This window comes from Ptychodera flava, chromosome 1 (assembly GCF_041260155.1).
Source record: "Ptychodera flava strain L36383 chromosome 1, AS_Pfla_20210202, whole genome shotgun sequence".
NCBI lineage: Eukaryota > Metazoa > Hemichordata > Enteropneusta > Ptychoderidae > Ptychodera > Ptychodera flava.
In genome coordinates, this window is record NC_091928.1 from 54,552,442 (window position 1) to 54,575,135 (window position 22,694).

Genomic DNA, 22,694 nt, shown 5'->3' on the forward strand with positions numbered 1-22,694 from the left:
CATAGTAACCGGTTTGCCTGTTTTGCTTTCAATCTCAATGATCATCGTTGTACGTTGTATATTATTACAAGGTATTATTTATTTTTCACTGTATATAGGTTAATCATGTCTGGTCCAAGTAACTCCGGTCTAGGTGTAATTCGTGTACAAAATCTTGAGCTTGAAGATTTAAGTGATGTTAAAGTGAACAATAATACTAAGATAGCTACTAATCATAATAAGGATTATGTCCTTCGTTACAAGGACCGCGAGAAATATTTCGTTTTAGCCGCGGCGCCCCACGAGCATGCTGTAGAATTTTCTGAACTTACAGACATTGATGAAACCGTAATTGACGCCACAAAGGCTTCGAATGATCCTACTCCTTTTGCACTGACGTGGAATTCGACTAGTCAGAAATTCATGCCTTATAATGTACCGCGTAACATCTTAGATATATTGGATAGTGAAATTAGTGGTGGAGTTACTGAACTGCCAGGAACTCCAAATGTTATTTATTTCGATAGCAATGTTAACAAGTACAAGTTGTTAGATTTTCGTAGTTGGCTTACTCCTACGAATCCATACATTGCACTTCTTGGTATACCGATTCACCTTAAAATTAGTCCTCTTAATACAATAATGAAGGCAGATAATACACTAAGAAGGTGGATAAACGAGGGGGAGAATTATTGCTCGTATACAGCTAGCGGAGTTCCAGTTAGATTATTTTGGGACACAACTTTAAAGAAACTGGGTCTTAAAAGTGTCGGTGAGGCGCAAGCGGCAGCTGTTCTCACTTTACAGACTGTAAATCAACAGATGACTGATAATATGAAAATACTTCAACATGGTACAGTTCTCATTAGATGTGTAAAGTTAGCTACTGGAGATGAATTTGACGATTTGGTTGGATATTATGCTATGAAAACAGATAACAGAACAACTTGTGATATTATTATAAGTATCGATAAAGATCGGGGAGGGGAAATGAGTATTGAATGTTTTGTTGGTGGGAATAGAGTAGAGAACGACTTAGGAACTACATTTGTACGTAGAGATAAAAGAGTGAACACTTTAGATATCAGTACCATTCATCTGAAACGACTCATTTTGTTTGAAGTAATGGTCTTCCGACATATTTTAAGTTCAGAGGAAATTACTAAAATTTTATCTATCGGGTGAACAAGTTAACTAGAGTCGTTCAGAAAAAAAATTCCACAGAAACCTATCGGAACGATTTTCTGAAAACTGTAGAATGACAGACATTGAACATGACATCACAAGTTACTAAGCAACTGGAACGGTATTGCGAAATTCCCTACTTGAAAGTTCCTGCCTGAAAAGGGGGCATTGCGCAACATCCCTATGGTTCCGCTCGTTCCGACGACTCCAAACATAGTGAAAAGGGAACAGCCAGCAGATAAAATTCACATCCAGAAACGAGACCCGCACCTTCGGAACTGTTCCGGTACGGGTTGAAGAGCAGACCGGCTCCGGTACTGCTCAGTCAGAATCTATCTAACAAATGAGAGAGAGAATAGAATGTCGTTCTGTTTTGCTGAGTGAGGGTGAGTCATAGCTACTGTATTGCGCAAGTTCCATTTGGAATGACTCAGCAGGGAATTTTGTAAAATTCTTATTTGTCCCAAACCCCAATAAAAACTTACTACTCAGATACTTTCCGTTCGAAATCAAGAATAAACATTAGAGGTCCCAAGCAAAATTAAGCATTACAGAAAACAAAATTACGCAATATTCCCCTGCCCTTGAAATTCGAAGTTGGCGTCAACCCTGTGTTTACTCTATGATTTCGATTTTCACAAAAATGAGCCAGTGATAACTTTATGATCCATAAGCTTCAAAATGAGCCTTTACAAGTGGTTACATTAAAATGTATATTGTAAATGCTTGAAACTCCGAATATCTGTAATCGAGGCGCTTTCTATCTTAAAAGTGTTTATTGAACAGCATACTAGGCACGAGTTAAATCTTCATAAATGAAAAGTCATAAAAATATCTTTAAAAACGTAACTTATTCATGGTGAGTCAATGTTCTTGGTTATATACTTTGTAAATTATCAAAATATAATTGCACAGTGGACTGTACACAGTTAGTATATTAAAGAGATAAAACATGCCATTTATATTCTATAAAATATAGCGTTTATATTTCATTAAACACACGATTTCATGCTATATAACACGGGTTTTATATTCTATAAAACTCTTTGAAATCCATGGCACTTTCGAGAGAAATGCGAAAATTGTGTCAGGCGTATGTGTAACCACCGGAACAAGCTAACATCGTAAGTTTTCCCGCAAATGCTAACTGTAAAGTCATTAGTTTCTACCTAAAGCACGTGTACGATTAAGTGAGGAAAAATAAATGCAAACGACACTACAGATTGTAATACTGTACACTTGTCCTTACTGCACATGCGCAGGCATCCGTATTCTAACAACACGCATGCAGTGGCAGCCATGTTTTCGACGGATGCTAGTACAAAGATATCGCCAAGACACGGTTCGGTCGATGACGCAAAACTAAAAGAGAAAAAGTATTTAAGACTATGCCAACAAATACAACCAGACTTTTCAAAATGCATTAGCATGCAAACTAACTTCCGACTTAAAAATTTAATAAAGAGTAAAAGCTTTTTATTCAGGTAGTTTTTAGTTTCGACTACGATTTGATTACACCATGTTGACTGTAAACAGGTATGTTACAGTGTGCACCCTGTTCTTTCTGAGCATAACGGAACTCTGAGCGTTTAATGTTTGAAATCCATTATGTCTATCAAAGATGATTGAATTATCAATTTGTCCTCTTTATTGTCAGATTTAAACTTTGTTTCTTATCTTACATGTGCCATTTGCATAGAAATCAAACTCAGACAACAACTACATCTTGGACATCAATAAATTGCTTTCTAAACTTTGCCTGAAATCTATTTTCTAGAAAAAAATATCTGAATAAGTAATCTGACAAAAATTCTTGGACGAGAGTTAAATATTTGTTTCTTGGCATATCGTCAGAATACCAATATCACTCCCGGGTAGTGCGTTTGATAAAAATGCAAAATACTGGTAAACTTTTTGTTGAAAATTCCCTTCAGTAAAACTTAGTCCACCGCGTGTTGGATCTCTCCCCCCCCCTCTCTCTCTCTCTCTCTCTCTCTCTCTCTCTCTCTCTCTCTCTCTCTCTCTCTCTCTCTCTCTCTCTCTCTCTCTTCTCTCTCTCTCTCTCTCTCTCTCTCCTCTCTCTCCTCTCTCTCTCTCTCTCTCTCTCTCTCTCTCTCTCTCTCTCTCTCTCTCTCTCTCTCTCTCTCTCTCTCTCTCTCTCTCTCTCTCTCTCTCTCTCATGTCCTTGTGACCACTGTACCAGAGTTTCACTTGAAATGATACAAATGATAAAACACAATCGTGTAGTTTCTCTTTCTGTGTAAAAGAAAATTGAATGTACATATTTACAACGCTTAATGAATAAGCTAAACATCCGAACATCGTAGTACGTGGCATACAGCTCTTGAAAGAACCTTGTTCGCGCATGCTCTTTTTTTTAAAAAAAATAGCTGCGTCACGAGCGCCAATTTTGGTATATCAGCAAGCAACGCTTACCTTGGTTTTAATTGACTAGAAACCTTCTATACACTGTAACAGGGCTTCAACAGCTGTGTGACCACTGGTGTACGAATTTACAATCGGATATTACATGCTACATGTTACATTGACCCTCATAACACGAGGAAATATTCTTTGTACACACAAAGCAAAGGTAAAGGCTGTATCGATTACACATTTAAACACAGCCCGTTAATAATTGAATACTCAAAGTACTAAACAGTACTGCAAGTGGGAAATGACATCATGTATCTTGAACCACAAAGACGATAAGTACCAGGTGTCCGGAATGTGTAATTGAACCATTTTGGCATGCTTCAGTAGTGAAGGGTAATCCACAAACAAGGCCGAACCAGCGGCGGAAATCCTCAGGCTATACAGCTACTCGACCAAAGTAGCGAGTCAATTTTCTCTCGCGTTATTTGCATAACAGAAATAATGTCATATTTTGAAATCTCAATTTCATCGAGAGAACTTTTGGATGATATTTCGGGTCTGTTGCCGAGAACCTCTGCATCACCGGTTTCAATGCCAGTAACATGTATCTCACGAAAGCTGGCACACACAACTTGGCCTTCCAGTACATCAATGAGGTACTGCTCTAAGTACGCAAGGTAGACTTTGTGAATATCAAACCTTGCTTAGATACAAGGCAACTCTACCAGTGTGTTTGTTCATTGATAATGGAATGACAATCATAGAAATGTACTAGGAAAACACATCAAAACGAAACCAACATTATTCTTGGACAACTATTTACATTAGTGTAATTCGCCAATGCGGTACATTCCCATGAATGTCTCCTCGTGATCTCTACCGACCTTGATCTGTTCGTGTTGAAGGAACACTTTCATGTAGATTTTGTCGTTCTTCCTCAATTCAAACAAACCTGAGTGATGACTGCTGAAGTAGTAGCCATTTTCCTCCCCTCCAATCTTGGTACGTCCGCTCTTCATCAGGTTCCTGTGGTGCACTAAGTTCCCTGTACTGTCTGTTTTTGGACGAAATAATGTACAACATGTTAATGAAACTGAAGACTGCGACCAAACTTGTGACAATAACCCTAAAAAGGAACAGGTTTCGGATCGTTTCCCGAAAGTAAAGTCCTGGAAGAACATTTATTGTGAATTCTTTTGTTGTGAATTCTATACTTGCGGGAAAGAAAGTTGTTTCAAGGTTGAGTGAGGTCAGAAACGAGTTAATCGCAGACAAACACTGACAGGAAAATAGACAGACAGACAGGGGAGCTCTGACTGATTGTCTCATTGCCTGAATGGAAAGCAATGGAGTAATGAGGCGGCAAGATTATACATGTAAAACATAATAACATAAGAGCTGGTATTTTCACGACTGAAAGTCACGGGTATAACGCCATGTCCCCGCTTTATTCAACTTGAAACTTGCCATTACTTGCAGATTGCTTGTGGAAAGACGAAAGCCGGGGCTGAAATGACGATGCACACAGAAAAAGAGATTCCATGAATATTTTCTTCATGCAATATATATCTTATGTAGTATGGTGAGGTCAAATGTAAGTTTAGGGTGAGAAAAAGACGTATCTTGCCTCAATACAGGCAGAGTATGTTATGTCATCTTGTCATGAAGCATTGAATTTGGACAGAAGAGAAGGCATTTACACTCACCGAGCACTGTGTAATGTAGGAACTCGTGAACTGATTCGTTTTGTCTTTCTGTTGGCGTCCTTTCATCACGGAAGTACACCTGGATTGCATAAAACAAGAACACGTTTACTATGACATCGCATGTATATGCAAATTCGTGCGTACTTTCTTTATACATTTGTGATTTATTAAGGTAAGCTACCCCATTATTATTGCCAGGTATTAGGAAGATAGGACCATAGGTAGTTGGTACAACACATAAAACGATAAATTCATGTAAATGTTGCAGACATCTAGGAATAGCTGGCAAACACTTTACAATGGTTTTCGTTAAAGGAAACTTTAAAAAGTCGTTGTCAATACGTTGTCAGTCAGTCAGCCCACGTATCCACTATCCTGTAAACACCATGCTTTCATAAACCCTATTGTTTCTATGAAAAAGTTGGCCCTCTTCATTGGAGAAAAAGAATAAAAGAGTTGAGTAGATACATATCGTCATTTTGAGGGGAGGTCTTAAATTGGTAAGTTAGTATTCGGGAGGGTGGAGACTTGAAAAATACTTGATGTCCGGGGTCGGGGATTGAAGCTGAATAATATTTTGATTTCCTACACAAGAACACAGGATATTTGCGGGAACCTTATTTTGACGTTAAATTTAAAAATGAATTCTTAATCTCACCCATGGGTGCTCATGATCACAACTAACCAAAACTATGGAACTGTTAATAATATTTCGTGACTTGCATTGCAAAAACAACCCATAATGGTATGACATTATTATTTGTGATTCTGTTAGCATCACTAAAAGTTATTGATAATTGTAAAATAAAATAAAATCAAACCAAAAACACAGACCTCTTATAAGAGCACCACGACAAAACACGCGTGACCATTTTACTGTCTGAAGTTGATGTGAAGTATTTTGAAGGTATTGGAGCCAAAAATTAAGATTTCAATCACGATTTCTCACACCCTAGCCATCCGCTCTTCCCTAACGCGGTCTTACTACTTCAATTTAGTTTTCGTCAGGCCAAGTGTCGGATTGTTTACCCTAAATCGCTCGGCGTGTCTTATAAAATACTTGACTAAAATTTCCTATATCTGATAGTACATGTATCACACATCCTCTGTTTGATCACAGTCCCTCTTCTGGGACTTCGCTACCACAGAAACCATGCGCTGTCTGTCGTGAACGAATGAAAAAAAGAGATAATCATGCAAGCGTCCTGATAACCGCCCGTCGTGGTTTTAGATTACTTCTATGTTCACTTGCAGGACTGGTTTCCCGCCATATTCATTACATACCTGTGAGTAGACATAGTAGACGCCGTTTTCAGGAATTATCAAATGATGTGAATCCACGTTGACGTTTAATCTCATCGATTGACCTCTGGCCTCTTCCCAGGGACCAACTTTGAACATTTTGTCGTTATTGTGTAGAGCTTTATCTGAGGATATTCACAATACGTCATCATTAGAACATGATGAAAATGAATTATATATCAGTTCATACATTATTCAACGATCGCTTGTTGTTATATATATATATATATATATATATATATATATATATATATATATATATATATATATATATATATATATATATATATATATATATATATATATATATATATATATATATCTACGGACATGTCAACTTCTTATATCCAGTACCATGAATGGGCTTTGTGTACTTAACTTTCAAAATGCAAGGCAAAGCGATTGCTGTGTTTGCATAGTTGCATTAACATTAACAGTCTGCGATGCGGAAAAAAGAACAAAACGCACATATCGTATTGTATATTACGAAATGAAGGGAATTTGAACCATTGTCCGCACTGAGTGATTTTGTGTGGCCCGTGACTGAGGACATTATCACCGGGCACAGTACAAATGGTGTGTGTATATATATATATATATATATATATATATATATATATATATATATATATATATATATATATATATATATATATATATATATATATATATATATATAATATTCACTTTATTTGCCATTTAGATGGGCGTCTTTTCCTAAAAGTCAAGAAATCTTCCAACTCTTATCGTTTATTCAAGTTCGGTATTTCCACTGAAAAACTTACTGGTAAATCCTGAATGTTTGCCGACTACGTGCACAGCAATAGGTGGAATCGAGGAGAACCCCGTCGGTGAGATCGCAGTTCGGTTTCTGTTCATGTAGTTTTGAACTATTCGCTCAAGCCTCCGTTCAGAGACATAACCTAATTGTAAAGATTTCCAGAAGAAAAGATATTGTTACAAAAACTATCGGAAAGAGCACATATTGTAACACGTCTCATCAAAATATCTGTCATCATTTGTTAATTTAGAGTGTCGTCACGTGGTAGGCGTAAGGGCTAGTAGTCAACGGTGAAAAGGTTTGACAATGCTGCTCGCTCGGTGACAGTCACCTGAATGAGCTTAAAATGATCTACGCATGCGCACATTCAGCTAGAAGGCTTGTCGTAGATAACTTGATCACGTCTATGAACAAAAGTCATCATATAAGTTTTGACTGACAAACACCAGACTTGGTCAAAACAGATGATCAAATTGAAATATGCACGCAATGGTAACAATAGGACATGAACAGAGTGTATGCATTGTGTAGGAAAATGATCATGAAGAACTTTGATCTGTCAAAGTGACTGAACTTTTGTCAAGTTACCTTACTGTTTAGTTGCATGGTTCAAGGTCTGACAGGAGATTTGCCAACGGACTGTTTGGTTTGCACGTGACAAGAGAGCAGAAACAATGCGTGTTTAATCAAAGTACTTGAAATAGGATCTCTGACCAAAAGTTAAGGTCGGTTTGATGTCGATTAAGCGCCCCACTCTGAGATTGCGTTTACTTATACATATCTCAATCCCAATTTTCAAAAGAGATATTACCTTCATTTCTGTTTCCGACTGATGAACGAACCTCCTCATCGACCGTTCGGGTTATTATCTAAAATAAAAAACAAAAAACGTAACACTTGTATTTATGAAGAAAAATAAAGATAAAATATAGAGTGGGCGTACTTCATGACAAGCAGAAGTCAATATAATAATTCATGTACTTTCCTTGTCTGACATCCTATCAGTCGTAGGTACCGCGGTATGAGTTATTTTTTATATTGTTTCTTACAATAGGAAAACCAGCCATATTGTTTAGAATATTGACACTCATAATGGGCTGTCGACAAGCTGGTAGTACTGTAGTTATGGTCATTTCAAGTCCTAAGCCCAGCCTATACGCACATCATGTCGTAAGCTGATATAGTTTCCCTCAACCTTCGGAACAATTAACAAACAATTTTTACATCATACTTTAGTCTTATAAAAACGAAAGAACACTACAACGTCCACTGCGAATTCGGCTAAAACACCAATGAGTACTACAGAAACTTTTCTATAATTAAACCCAGATGTATATTGAACAGTTTTTAGTGTGTGCTATAAAAACTCTCGACAGAAAAAAAAATGATTATCGAAAGAAACTTTGCCTTCCAAGTGGTAATAAATCACAGTGGTCCCCGTACAGTGAGAATGTTGAGACGAAAGAGTGTGCCATAGCAACGCCAAGGGCCATGTAATGTGATTAATGTCCTCGACAATTGTGTGGCTTGACCTTTTACCTCTGGCCAAAAGCGAGTATTCAGTTGCAACGAGTGACCCATCTCTAGCACAGCAATATTCCTTGTTCAAATGTTCATACACTATGCTTTAATTTATGAGCTACTACCTCCCTCGAAAACGCCAAAGCTACAGGGTCGTGTAGCTCACAACACATAATGTACCAAATGTACACTTTTCTACACTATACTGTCCTTTCCTAACAAGAGAATGTAGTCTTTCTTAATTTTGAAAAATATTTTACTCAAATCGTAACATGTCAGAACTCATACATGCAAATTCTGTTAGTAAATGTTGTTTACTTATGCAAAGTTTGTCATAATCAATCACTCAGTCAACGGAAGATCTTGTGCCTTTAATCGTGCACTAAGGACTTCGAGCAAACACATTGCCATGTAAAGCCGTGCCAGCAGTATGTGTGAGGCATTCATATTTGTGCAGTCTGCTGAGAGGGTCTAGAATTTGATGGACTAGGTCGCAAGGTCTGTACTTGCAGGTATTCCATTCCCCATAATTCCCCCAACCCCTTCTTCTACGAACCTGCGTTCGCTGAAACTGCGGTAAACACTTCAGCGAACAATAGCAGCAGGTCCCCGAGAATTGCTGGTTGATCCCGTGACCGGTGACCCCCTTTATGCACACCAGGTATTTTTAGATCGCATCACTGAGTAAACAGACCAGTAGTCCGCAGTCTACTGTTGGTCGTTTCTTTTCCCTCCGCCCACGCATCGAAACAACAAAGTTGGAAATTTGCTTACAATTGATACAATTCAGTAAATAACCTAACTCGTCTCTTCAAAGGTATGCAGTCCAGAGTAATCATGCGAGCTAACCAATAACCAGCACTGAAGGAAGTTCTCAAAATAAGGGGGAAATATTGAAAACCGTTATAAGGAAATACATTGATTACTTCTACACTAGTGTTTAGGTTCAACACAATTCGACAAAGAGGAAGAAAAGTGTCATTTTAAAACGTATCTACGAACATTAGCAGCAGAGTCTTCAGTGGAAGATAAAAAGTCTTAAGTTGCAAAGTATTCCACCTTGACTGTCATTCCTCTCACTATTGCAGCTTAATATGGTTTTATATCAATCGTCTAACGATACAAAATTGAAGTGCATCGTCTGATAGTTTTGTTTTAATGGAAAATCTGAAAAGATCATTCATTTTAGTAATTTTGGTGAGCAATGAGCTGTATCAGAGAGCTCAATATCATAAAATTAATATTTTAGCCCATAAATTTATTGCTACTACCCTGTGACTTGATGTAATTTTTTTCAAAGTTGTAAGAATTGTAAAGGACGAAATAAAGCGTCCAAAGGAAAAAAAGTTTATTAAGGATAAAAAGGCCTATTCGAAGCTAAGATGATTAGTTTTTCTATTCCAAACTTTTCACCAAAGAAACGGATCCAACTTGATAACGATAATTTTATCGGATTTGTTTCAGGTAGTTTTTATAAGTTTAGAATGTGCTTGCTCGTGAACATGAACGATGATATTCTACTATCGATTTCTCACCTCTTGCAAAGTTTCAGAGTCCGCACTACAACATCTTAGCAACCCGTATCTTCATCATCGCCGTTCCGTGGGTCGAGCTTATTGTCCCATTCACGGGGGACGCCGTTCAAAGCGTCAGGAAACCCGCCGGAACCTTGCAGGTGTCCGACGTTGCCGCCTGCCGATGGCTGCTGCTGATATTGTCGGTCCTTAAAGTGCTGTATCGACATTTCAAGCCTTGCGATTTCATTCTGAAAGCTTAGTGCCACTATTGCTATAACAATAGGGTATACAAATAGTATAACTACAGTCTGCACTGCTATGATAACTATAATGGTTGGCTGAAATGCACAGTTGTTCTTATTCGTACTTTTTTCGCGGTATTCGCTGTCTTGCCGCACAGTCACACTACCGAGACCGAAGCTTGAAGTGCTACGGTTCCCTTGTATCGTCGACTCTTCGTCCATCGTGTAAAACCGCCGGTGCAGCCAGTCCTTACAACTTCATTGCCATGAATGCAGCAATACAAGTCCCCTACGAGTCCTGCGGCAACTCCATGCAGCAGAAAAAGGAAGCACTATTGGGCCTGACTAGCAATATCTATTTACCTCATTGGATTTCCCAGGTTCGCGGAAATGTCAGACCAAATTTGGTATGGGGTAATGTACACTCATTGGGAAATGGACACTTACATCAAGGAAAAAACAGCCACCTTTCAAAGAGATTTGCTAAATGGCTACTGACGATTAATGTACAGAATGTAAGTTGATCACTGTGAAACCAAGATTAACGTAGAGCAACCGTAGTAAAACGAGGCATAATATTCAAACAATGGTACTTCCAATTTCGCAAATCGACTGACCCCTCTTTCAAATGGTTTGTCCCCAGTTATGGTAGCTCGCGTAAACTTTGTGGAATCGTTAAGTCACCTAGCAAATGAAATCATTGGATTCAATGCCTGTAAAATTATTACATGGCCGTATAAATGCGCCATTGACAAATTGGAAACGACCAGCATTGAAGGTTAAGGGACAACTACAAGTGTATTTCTGTAATCAGACTAGTCGTGAAAGCTTCTACCGTAAACCTCTCGGGATAATCTGACAAAGATGACCCTGTTCACGTCGTCTTTACGGTAAGTGTGGGGAAATAAAAGAATATCCACAAGGCAATCCATTTGCGAGGCTTATGTTTTTTCTTTCACTATAGAAAGATGAGTGCGATGACACAAATCATCGTTTTTATGAACATTGACAAAATAATAATTTTGCAATGAGGGGTTTTTACAGTTACAGTCTCAAATACGAAAGGTTTAAACTTTTGCGAATACTTTTCTCGATGAAACTTTAAACCATTCCCATTCAAAATTAAGGATAAAAATCGAGGGTCACTATGGAAACTTTGGCACCTTAGAAACAAATTAGTCGAAATTTACCTAAACTAGAACTTCAAAATGGCAATTGTTCTCTATGTAAAATGAAAACGTTCGATGTCAACTTAAGCAACAGGTGTCAAGTGAAACAATGTACTCAGATATGAGTCTGCAGGAACAGTATACATGTGAAGTATATAAAAGAATCGAGTGGCCGATACCTGTGCCATAGACTCACCATGCCTTATATAGACAACGTCGCTCTAACTTTTAAACCTTTTTTAATATCGAGAAAACATGGAATACTGGGTACAAATTTAAATGACGGTACATAAAATGTAACTGTAAAAGTGTCAAAAAGTACCACCCTTGCTGAAAGCAATTAACTGCTTTTGTTCGTGACCTCTAAACAAGAGGGACTTTTCCTGTTCCGACTTGTTTTTGGCTTTCCTATGACAAATAAACATTGCTACGATGTAAGGAAAAGCTTCTATCCTTATCTATGTGAAAAGCGCCGCCACATGAGATTCCACTACAGAAGTTTGCATGAGGTCCAAAATTTACGTAAAAATTGGCACAAGCCATAAAATGTTTTCACTGAATGTTTAATCCGGTCTGGCTGCAAACATAATTGAGATTGTTCACAGTTGGTTGACCACTGTATTTCAGTATGTTTCAAGAAGTCCAACAAACAAACTACTTTTCATATCAAACAAAATTCATGAAAAATCTCCAAAAAAGAGCGAATTTCCCTTTCCACAAAGACAACTTGCATCACACATTACAATAGTGTAAGTGAGTCTGAATTTTCCATATTCTGGCATTGTAGAACCAGCACTGTATGGTCTTTGCTAAAGTTGATTTGAAATCATTTACATGGGGACGTTCTTGGAAACGCTTTGCGTTTTAAATGACGGTACTATAAGTGACGAGAAAGTCAGTTTCAACTTGTGCTGTGGGCATGGTGCTCTATGTCTCGCGGAAACTCACAGAAATATTTTTTATTATCCCTTGTCTTACTAATATTTATACTTTTATACCCATTCTTTATGACTGCCTGTGCTTACAAGAAAATCACTCCAGGTTTAGGTAATACAGAATTTCCTAATAGAATCCGAATAGCTGATACAATATTTCCAGAATAACTTGGAAACTGGTTTCTTTTGAGAATTAAGGGAACGCGCTTTCACGTTATTTTTCATCCTTAAAAGAACACATACGCACTTTTTCCACTGAATATTTACACTCAATCATTTATTCATCTCTTGCAAATACATTCCAAACATCTCGATGCATTTTTCGATGTATTAGGTCGGTCCTATAAAAATAACATGCAACTTTCGATAACATTTGTCTCTTACTCAATCCTTCAGTGTGTGGATTCTCTATCGCACAATTGGTTTGATAGCATAATATATATTGATTATGTATTATATGATTTTTAGATTCTATTGCATTATATATTATATCACACTATATAAGTTATATTATATTATATATATATATTTCTTGTTTAAATTACACGTCTTCTTGTTCTCTTAATAGAGTGTTGAAATATGAAATTTAGCCTTCCACTCCAGACATTGTACACAATGAGCAAGGTTGACAAATGGTTTCTACATAGCGTAATCAACGGTGTCGTTACACTTTACAATGACATTACAAGTATGCATTCTTTATTGAAAAACTGAATATATATCATTTCGGCGTGACTTTTGGAGTAGCATAAGAATCTTTTTATTTATAAATAAAAAAAACAATACTGGAAATAGATAAGAAATCACGGACTTTTAACACAAAAGTACAGAATGGATATAGAAAGAAATTGCACACTTGTTTTGAATAGTAACTTACCTGCATGACCTCTTTGTAAAAAAAACATAGGGCCAAAGTCCCTGAAGCTACTATAGACATGGATACAAAATTAAGTATTTCCTGACTGTATGAAATTATCTCACTAAGGTCATCCTAGGGACATGTAAACCAAATATTAAAGCTGTCTGACCAGCGGTTTTGAAAAAACAAGCGACTCAACAGTTGACAGAGCTCTGCTGTGTTATGTAGAGAATAACCTTTTGTGACACATGTATTGATGAAGAAGGTGGATATCTTTGATAGCTCATTTCAGGATGGCCTGACCAAAAATGGAAAAAAATTCCGTAAAAATACAGATTTGCATATTTTATCAGACTATATTAGTCTATAATAGCAAATAAACGAGAGTTAATTACATTCTTATTAAAGTAAACAAGTCTTGCTTAAATCAAGATTTACGCCATAATAAAACAGCATATCTGTCAGGTTATAAAGAATCTTCAGCTGGTTATCTATATCTGTATTTTCATCCTCTTAACCAAGCACATTTTAACTTTCAAATTAACATTGTAAGTAAGTTCTGTTGAACAAGTTGAGACTGTACGTACTCAGAGAAAGCACACTGAAGAGACAAATGTTTGTAACTTAAGAAGTTCAAGGTCATCAAAAGCATTATAAGGAATCATGTTACACTTTCATTGCACTGTTTACACAGATTGCATAATTGCTATAAATAGCACATGAGGAATCTTACAGCCCAGCTTTACCATAAAAACCCTATCACTTTGACCACTCTTTTAATTGACCACTCTATTTTTTTCCTCAAAAAGTAATCTTATTTTATCCTTACCAAGTCAACCATAAATGGAAATTAGAACTTTCTCTATCTTTATTTATTTGACCACCCTATCATGACAAACTATTATGAGCAATTTCTTTAGGTAACATAAATGGTGGTTCAGAATATATCAAAGTTGGGATTCAGGAAAGTTGCCTTTACATGTTTTAATCCTCCAAGATGGTAAGCATTTCACTATGAACTGTCAAAAAAAGTTGAACGTTCTGATAATTCCACACTAAAATTATTTTGGCTTTGATGATTTCCTAATTTATTCAATTATTTAAAATCATATTAATTATTTTTTTCTGGGTGAATTGATAGGGTTTATACAGTACAAGAATTACATACAATGTAAGTCAAATTTTGACCAAAAATGACAAAAAAATTCTTTAAAATACACATTTGCATATTTCATCACAATTTGAACAAATCTAAGTTGGGTTATCCCTAGGGACCTGTATACCAAATAACAAAGCTGTCTGACCAGCGGTTATGAAGAAGAAGATTTTTTACAAAAAAACACCTTTTTTGGCATTAATTTGCCTATTTTCAACAATATCAAAAAATTAAAAAAAATAGTTTCTCAAAATCATATTTTTCATCAACACAACAAATATCAAATCAGTAAGTACTACGGTTCTCAAGATATTCGAGTGGACGGACGCCTCACAAACGGACATACATACATACATACATACATACATACATACATACATACATACATACATACATACATACATACATACAGACTGACGCCGGACGCCGGACGGATACCCATCCCAATAGCTTCTATAGACTATAGTCTATAGTAGCTAATAACGTAGAACACCAGCAACATGGCGGAGGGCTTCTCATACGACGACACGTAGAGGGGCGGTTCTGTCATAAATTAACAAGCTACTCGTAACGAACTCTCAATCACGTTTTGTCTCGGCAAGTGAATCAACATTGGTTTGATTACAACTCTCATCAGTATACTTTTAAAAGTATCAATCAATCAATCAATCAATCAATCAATCAATCAATCAGTTAATAATCAATTGAATCTTACCTACTCGTCACTGCAGATGACATCATCAACGACAACAATAATAAAGAAAACACTAAACCTTGTTGTGTTCGTCCGGTTAACTACCAGCGTTTGCCGTTGTGAAAAGAAGGAAACCAGTGATGACTTTTGAAAGGACACTGGCACAGCACAAAGCAATCAATGTGTTCATGTTATCACGTTTTACCCAACTCACCCTTAACACATCTGAAATAACTAGAGAATTCACTTAAGGTAGGGGGTGCTTCGGGGACAGATATTCAAATTCTCAAACTTCTAAAATTCTTTTTAGACCTACCAGTAGGGGTGAAGCCCTCGGAGAAAGAAAAACTTTCACCGTCTTAGTTTTCGAAAATCTAAAATTTAATACCCCCACAAAGCATGTAAAGTTAAACATAGGAATGGCCGCCAATTTGAATTTCGAAATATCGCAAAATGTTTGGTAATGTGTTTCGCAAGTTCCAAACTGTACGGTTATTGATTGTTGATTTGGTAAGAGAATTGTTTAAAGTTTCATTCAGGAAAGTTTGAACAAAAGTTTAAGTCTTTCATTTTCGAGGCGCATACTACCTCAATGGAGACAAAGTCCGTTTTACTTGAGTCATAACATTTTGTCGCCATTGTGGCTTGTTCATAGTACAGCGAACTTTGAACAGCAATAGGACGTAATTTATAAGTTTGTTGACACATGTGGCATGCACTGTAGGTCATGATGTAGAGCCAAAAACGACTTTGAACCAAACGACGGACTAGTCTAGTGCACTAAATTTGCACGGTTCGTTGAATCGTAATACCAACCTAATATTGACATTGCAGGATAGGTTGTAATTCTCTTTGATCATATGTGTGTCAAGACGGAACTAAAATATCAAAAAATTGTTTCGTCTCTTACAACCACCGTCAGGACACGAATCCGTCGCTCTGAGTTAAACTAGAAAGACACATTTTGAAAAGGACTTTATCAGATGTACAGATTATATTCCACAAACCCGGAAATTTAAACATTATCAAAGGGGCCGTGCCCAGACTGTGACACCTATTTCAGTATCTTGAAGGATGGATATGTCGGATTTATGTTTTGTATGCTTCTTCCTTGTTCTATTCCATAACGTATAGGCTGATTGATACGCTTCACAAAACCAACAAAACGTTATACAATTGACAGCATAATAATTTCTTGTGTCTTTACACTTTTTATAAATAAGTGATAATAGTCAATAGAATGATAGAATGATCAAGATAATTATTTGCAAGAAATGGGCCTACAGCATGCTAGCTGGGCTTGTAAGCACCAAATTGCTTTACTTTAAGGTCTGTATAAAATAATACTGACTGTGATAATCTTATTTGTTTTAATAAAAAAATCTTTTATTGAAACGGTTAAAACGTTTTCTAAATCATACATCATTGAAAACATAAGCATTATATGCAATCGAAAATTTTAGTGATCATGTTTTTGCGTAAAACACAAACTCATGAGAAATGACAAATTTGTACATATTTACACTGGAAAGTGAACGGTACACTAAGAGTCTGTACACGAATATCGATGTACTCAACACGCATGCGTTGAATCAACCTGAATAGTCCGCACTGACAAGGTACATTCCCAAAAACGTCGAATCCTGGCGGCTGTCAATTCTAATCTTTTCGTGTTGAAGGTAAACTTTCATGTATATTTTCTCTCCTTTTCGTAACCTGAACAAACCTGAATGAAAACTGCTGTAATAGTAACCGTTTTCTTCCACTCCCTTCCTGGTGCGACCGCTCTTCAGCAAGTCTGTGTCGTGAGATGCGTACGCACCGCTCTCTGTTGGCGGGAAGATAAAACGGTTGCCAGTTAAAAATCCGATCCGAATGAACATCAGAAGAAAACAAGAAGAATAAGATGATGTAGTTTACTTTTTTGTTAAGGAGAGATAAGAAATACAAAGATACAGACAGGGGAGTAGACAACTCCAGGTGCAGCCAACGAAGAATGCACTTTTAAAAAGGTCCTTACTATGATAAGATATATTGTGCATGACAAATAATGTGAACTGACTAATTTTAAGTCAACAGGGTAATTAATTAGCTGTTCATAATTTGCCCTCCCACAGAAAATTTTTCTACTTACCCTCCCACACTCAAACCTCATTTTTACCCACTCCCCACTTATTTTTGCCTGTTTCCCCACCCCACTGAATTTTTGAAGCTCCCTCGCCCTGTGGCGAAAAAAAACTTGCCAATTTCCCCTGCCCTGGAAACTCCCAACAAAAAGGTTTTTCGCCAAGCCTTGTCCCCAGGACAATCAACCGATATCCGCCCTGCCCTACAAAAAAACCTAAAATTTGCTCCCCTACCACCTAAAAACATGTCCCCTGCCCTAGCAAAATTAAAATTTCCCCTGCCCTCAAAAATTGCTCCTGGAATAGCTTTTTCGATGAATAGCTCCGTTGGCTGCACCTGCAACTCGGATAAACAGAAACCAGTCTGTTTGTCGCATTGTTGTTGTCGCACTGATCACGTCCTAACAATAACTCCACTATAAGAAGGCTCAGTATTTGTGCAATTTAATACATTGTGTGCATGTCGGATATCGTGTCAAGCAATATACATTGAGTGTACCTACCGAGTGTCGTAAAATGCAGATATTCATCAACTATCATACCAATTCTTTCATCTTCGGGTCTTTCGTCGCGAAAGTAGACCTTGAATAAAGCAATCGAGAGGATTAAGTGAAACAAAGTATCATTTTACGAATGTCGACAGCTACGTATGAACGTATGTATGTATGTATGCATGCATGCATGCATGTTTGTATGTATGTATGTATGTATGTATGTATGTATGTATGTATGTATGTATGTATGTATGTATGTATGTATGTATGTATGTATGTATGTATGTATGTATGTATGTATGTATGTATGTAAGCTTATGTATGTATGTATGTATGTATGTATGTATGTATGTATGTATGTATGTATGTATGTATGTATGTATGTATGTATGTGTCTGTGGAAAATGACATCACTCTATGTTATTAACTTTGCGGATTGGCAAAATGGAAGGACCGGGAACAACATAGATCGAGAGTCGATATCTTCAAATGGAGGTTCGATCATCTAAAGGATCTTGCGCCTTCATTGCTCAAACAACACAGGTGACCAGCTCTATATGTATTAGGAATTTGGACTCAAACTAACAGTTGTGAATCGGCTTCTTGTTTTACATACCGACTTTCGCGCCATTTCGGTTTTGGAGGACCTACCTGTGAGTAGACGTAATAGATGCCGTTTTCAGGAACTGTCAGGTGATGGTTATCTACGTCGACGTTCAGAGAAAAGGATTGTCCGTAATCAAACTTCCATGGTCCAACTTTATACATACCTGGCTTTCCGCTAATTTGTTTGCCTGTGCAAATACAAAGTTGAAAATGGAATATAAAATAACTTCATGTGTAAAACGGACTCGGAGGACTTATAAGGATACATTTTCAACGTCATTTGACAACTAGGTTAGAATAATATGAAATTTTCACTATGTGTTCACCTTAGCCATGTGATAAACTCCGCTAATTTCTTAAATATATCTGGAAAAATTGCATTTTGAGGTTGAAATGACGTACTTTTATCAAATCCACTAGGTTGACCAATCACATGTGCGGCAGTAGATCTCAGCCGAAACGATCCCGATGACGTCAGTGTTGTGTGGTTTCTATTGACAATGTCCTGAACCAATCGCTCAACCGTCCTCACTGTCACATAACTTCTTTCTGAATAAATAAATAAATAAATAAATAAATTACTTATTTATTTAATTTAAATATAAAACTGACAATCAGTGATACGGTAAACCGATATGTCTGCAAGCGAAAGCCCTCTGATCATTTATATTAACATTTAACATTCGACAACGGCTCACTTTACACATTTCGCCAATATAAGTAACCGGTGTATAGATTTCATTCAAACGTGTAATTTCAGGCATTTAGAATACACTGCTGTCTAATTATGTGTGTGTTAATTTGGAATTGGATACCACTACAATAAAAGATTCTACTATGCCACGTTTAAAATGTGGCTAACACATGTTGCATCGTTCAGGTATTGCGCAGATTCCATTCAAGGCATACTCCGCACACCAAAGCTACAATTTAAAAAGACATCTGGGAAAACGTTCAAACCACATTCAGTTTTGGAAAACAACGACTTTGAACTCGTCTTGTCTTCAAGATACAGATAGTTGCACATTTGTTTGAATACACTATTGGTGCAACTGGAGAATAAGAACTGCTTTGGATGTTCCATTTATCGATAAAAGAACTGATATCTGTCTGGCGATTGACTGATTGACTGACAATCATTTGAGCAGAAACACTTTAAGAAACACGATCAAGATTTTAATATCATCTATTGATTGAAAAGTCCATCATTGGCAGATCTGTAACAGCAAAGAGTAAGCCAGCGTAGTATAAACTTACCTGGTCGCTCACGTTTTCTGCTCAATCTGCCGAAGCGAGATGACTCCTCCTCGATCACATCCTTAATCACCTACGAAAACGACAAGTTAAAAAATCAGTAATTTAAGTCAATATATCAGATTGGAACAAGCAACTGATGAAATCATCCCATCCAGAAAGAAGAACTTTATAACAAGTGCTCTTTTTGTCGGTGAAGATCAGAGAACCACATTAGCAGTATGTCATTAAGGTCCTAATGCCAGTAATTTTTCTACGAGCACATTATACAGAAATAACTAATTTTTTGTCATTTTTACTGTTTTGTTCCATAAATCTCAAAAATTGATCATTTTTTTCTTTGTCTCCCTTACTTTCGTTTAGTGACGACGACGTCATCCTTCTTAGTACACAGAACGCCGTTCCATTTCAAAGTGGTTAACGTCTGCTACAATAGATTTTGCCTTACTCCCCTGATTTTATCGAGATACCTTGGACTGTAAAATTCTCTCCATGATAAATCATAATAACGACGGCGATATTTTGAAAATGTATATATATATATATATATATATAGAAGTGGTTCTTTGTCGTTCATATGGTCTTTTTGAAAATCTGATTACGAAATATGAGTAACGTACAGGCGTTTTCGCACGTACTAATATAAGCTACTATATAGCGTTAACAAAACGATAATTTGAAGGGGAAAGTGAAAGTTGTTCGGTACTACATTCCCTGATGACCTGAAAATTTCCCCTCTCGCCAACTTATTTTCCTTTCCTTCAGAGATGGAAGACTGGTGCTCCTCGTTCTTCCGTCTCATAATTTTCTCTCTCTCCCTCCAAAAACCCCTTAAATGATAAAATCTTGTTACATCCGTGATTCGCATGGTAATATTTTCTTCAATGTTTCCCTTTGAACATGTGAATGGACTTTTCTGATGATAAAAACTACCCTCCTGCCCTTTTCCCGCCCGATGTAATACTCGCGCGCAGAAATAAACAACTTTGTTTGCTGCTCTAGTTGCGAGGCTGACCTCGCCGGCGGTACTAGGCAACACAGAATTTGATTGGACAGTTTGTACGATGCTCTGGAGATCTGTACTTTGTCCGCATTGGCGCCCTTCCAGGAAGTGCTTAACCGACATATGAAACGAGCAAAACAACTATATTTAGACGAAGGTCACGACGTCCCGCGTCCCGACCAATCAATGGCGGCGATGGCTGTACTGTAGTGAACAAATAAAAATAGGTCAATTCTTTGGTTGGCGAGCCCGGGTTTGCGAGGCGTCTGTCAACAGCTGCAGCAATGAAATGCAGTGAAGCTTGAGCTACAACTCAAGCGAACTCTGACCACGGTCCCTCTATCACGCTCTAAGTTGAAAAGATTTTAGTGCTTTCAAAATCAACCTGGTAGAACTCACAAACTGTATTGTCAAGCTATGACCCTGATAGAAGTACGATACACCATTTGCTTGTTGTACTTTGATAAAGCACTATCGTAACGAACTTTACGCGCAGTTATATTAGGCAGACCTCTACATAGGGCAATTGATAGTTTGTAATTCCAGATCAGAATTGTAGCAAACAGCATTTCTTTTACGCTAACCAGGAATGACATTTTCGTCAGGCGACTCATCTTGTCTCTGTGTTCTTCTAGGAAGTGGCAATTCTGATGTTGTCTTTTGTTCAGAACGTCCACCCACTGCAGTTTGAGGAAATGAAGCATCTTGCCTTTTATTGCTGTTGTAACCATTAGAAAAGAGAACGCAACCTTTAGCTAAATATGTATTGCATCCTGGTATAGTTCGAACATATGGAGCACGCTTTGCTATGGAGGTTGCATTAATTAGATGTTGGGGGACATTGGGTATTTCAAGAAACACCTTTAGGTAAAATAAAGAAATCGAAAATCCTACCTTGCGAAGAGTTTCTGAATCTGCCGTGCAACACCCAAGCAAGCCCGAGTTCCCTTTGGCAGTTTGACTTAAACTGCCAGGTTCTGAATTTGGTTCTGAATTTGTAATGGTTGGAGATCCCGATATTTGCTGGGGCAATTGTCCGTCTTTTACACGTTGTATCGACATCTCCAACCTGGAGACTTCATTCTGAAAGCTGAGGACGACTATTCCGATGACGATGGGATATATGAAAAGAATTACAACAGTCTGTATTGAAATAACCGCGACCACAATTGTTGAAAAATTGCAGCTACTAGTCTTTGAGCGAGATTTTGTCGGGTAGTCCACCGGATATCGATCATGCTGAGCGACGCTCAAACCGAAGCTATCGGTGCTTGAGTCCCTGGGTATTTCACCATAGCCAGACATGGCGATACAATTACAGTTGTGCGTTTTCAAGTTCCTGATTACTCGAAGTCAGACCATATCAGAAACGATGCCAGTAAGCCTCAGCCTAGACAGAAAGAAGAAGAAAGCTTGGACCATTCGATGCAACAACAACAGACAGCCATATCAGCAACTGCAGCGCCATTGGTACAGTCTCGGGGAGTCCCCGGCCAAGGGGCTAAACCAAATGTGCAGACTGTAAAGGTGTGTGGGGGATAGCATCTCTTAAGAAGGAGAGCAAATCAAATCCGTTTACCTTTTTTTTTAAATCTATGTCTTCTTTGTTTGATTTTTACACAGTTCCCATATTTATGTAGCTCGAAGAAAACATTAAAGCAAAAAAAATCAAATCACAATGCTAAACATTTACATCCCTAATTCAAAAGTCGATTCGTCCTAAATTAATATTCATGTCTCTTCGGTGTTTCTACGAATTGCAAGTTACGGACTATACTAGCTGAAGTAG

At 37.4% G+C, this 22,694-nt stretch overlaps 2 protein-coding genes across 2 annotated transcripts; both read right to left on the minus strand.

Annotated features, from left to right (window-relative positions):
- Window positions 1-3,248: 3,248 nt before the first annotated feature.
- On the minus strand, window positions 3,249-10,945 carry LOC139141113 (tumor necrosis factor ligand superfamily member 10-like). The gene is made up of 6 exons (XM_070710704.1): window positions 10,386-10,945; window positions 8,141-8,198; window positions 7,334-7,471; window positions 6,531-6,673; window positions 5,247-5,325; window positions 3,249-4,594 (listed from the first exon to the last, which is right to left on the minus strand). The coding sequence occupies exons 3-6, from the start codon at window positions 7,425-7,427 to the stop codon at window positions 4,365-4,367; spliced, it is 546 nt and encodes a 181-aa protein (XP_070566805.1). The 5' UTR covers window positions 7,428-7,471; window positions 8,141-8,198; window positions 10,386-10,945; the 3' UTR covers window positions 3,249-4,364.
- Window positions 10,946-16,783: 5,838 nt separating this feature from the next.
- Window positions 16,784-22,347, minus strand: LOC139141122 (tumor necrosis factor ligand superfamily member 10-like). Its single transcript, XM_070710716.1, has 6 exons — window positions 21,800-22,347; window positions 19,906-19,975; window positions 19,051-19,197; window positions 18,694-18,836; window positions 18,052-18,130; window positions 16,784-17,250 (listed from the first exon to the last, which is right to left on the minus strand). The coding sequence occupies exons 1-6, from the start codon at window positions 22,208-22,210 to the stop codon at window positions 17,015-17,017; spliced, it is 1,086 nt and encodes a 361-aa protein (XP_070566817.1). The 5' UTR covers window positions 22,211-22,347; the 3' UTR covers window positions 16,784-17,014.
- Between the last annotated feature and the right edge of the window lie 347 nt (window positions 22,348-22,694).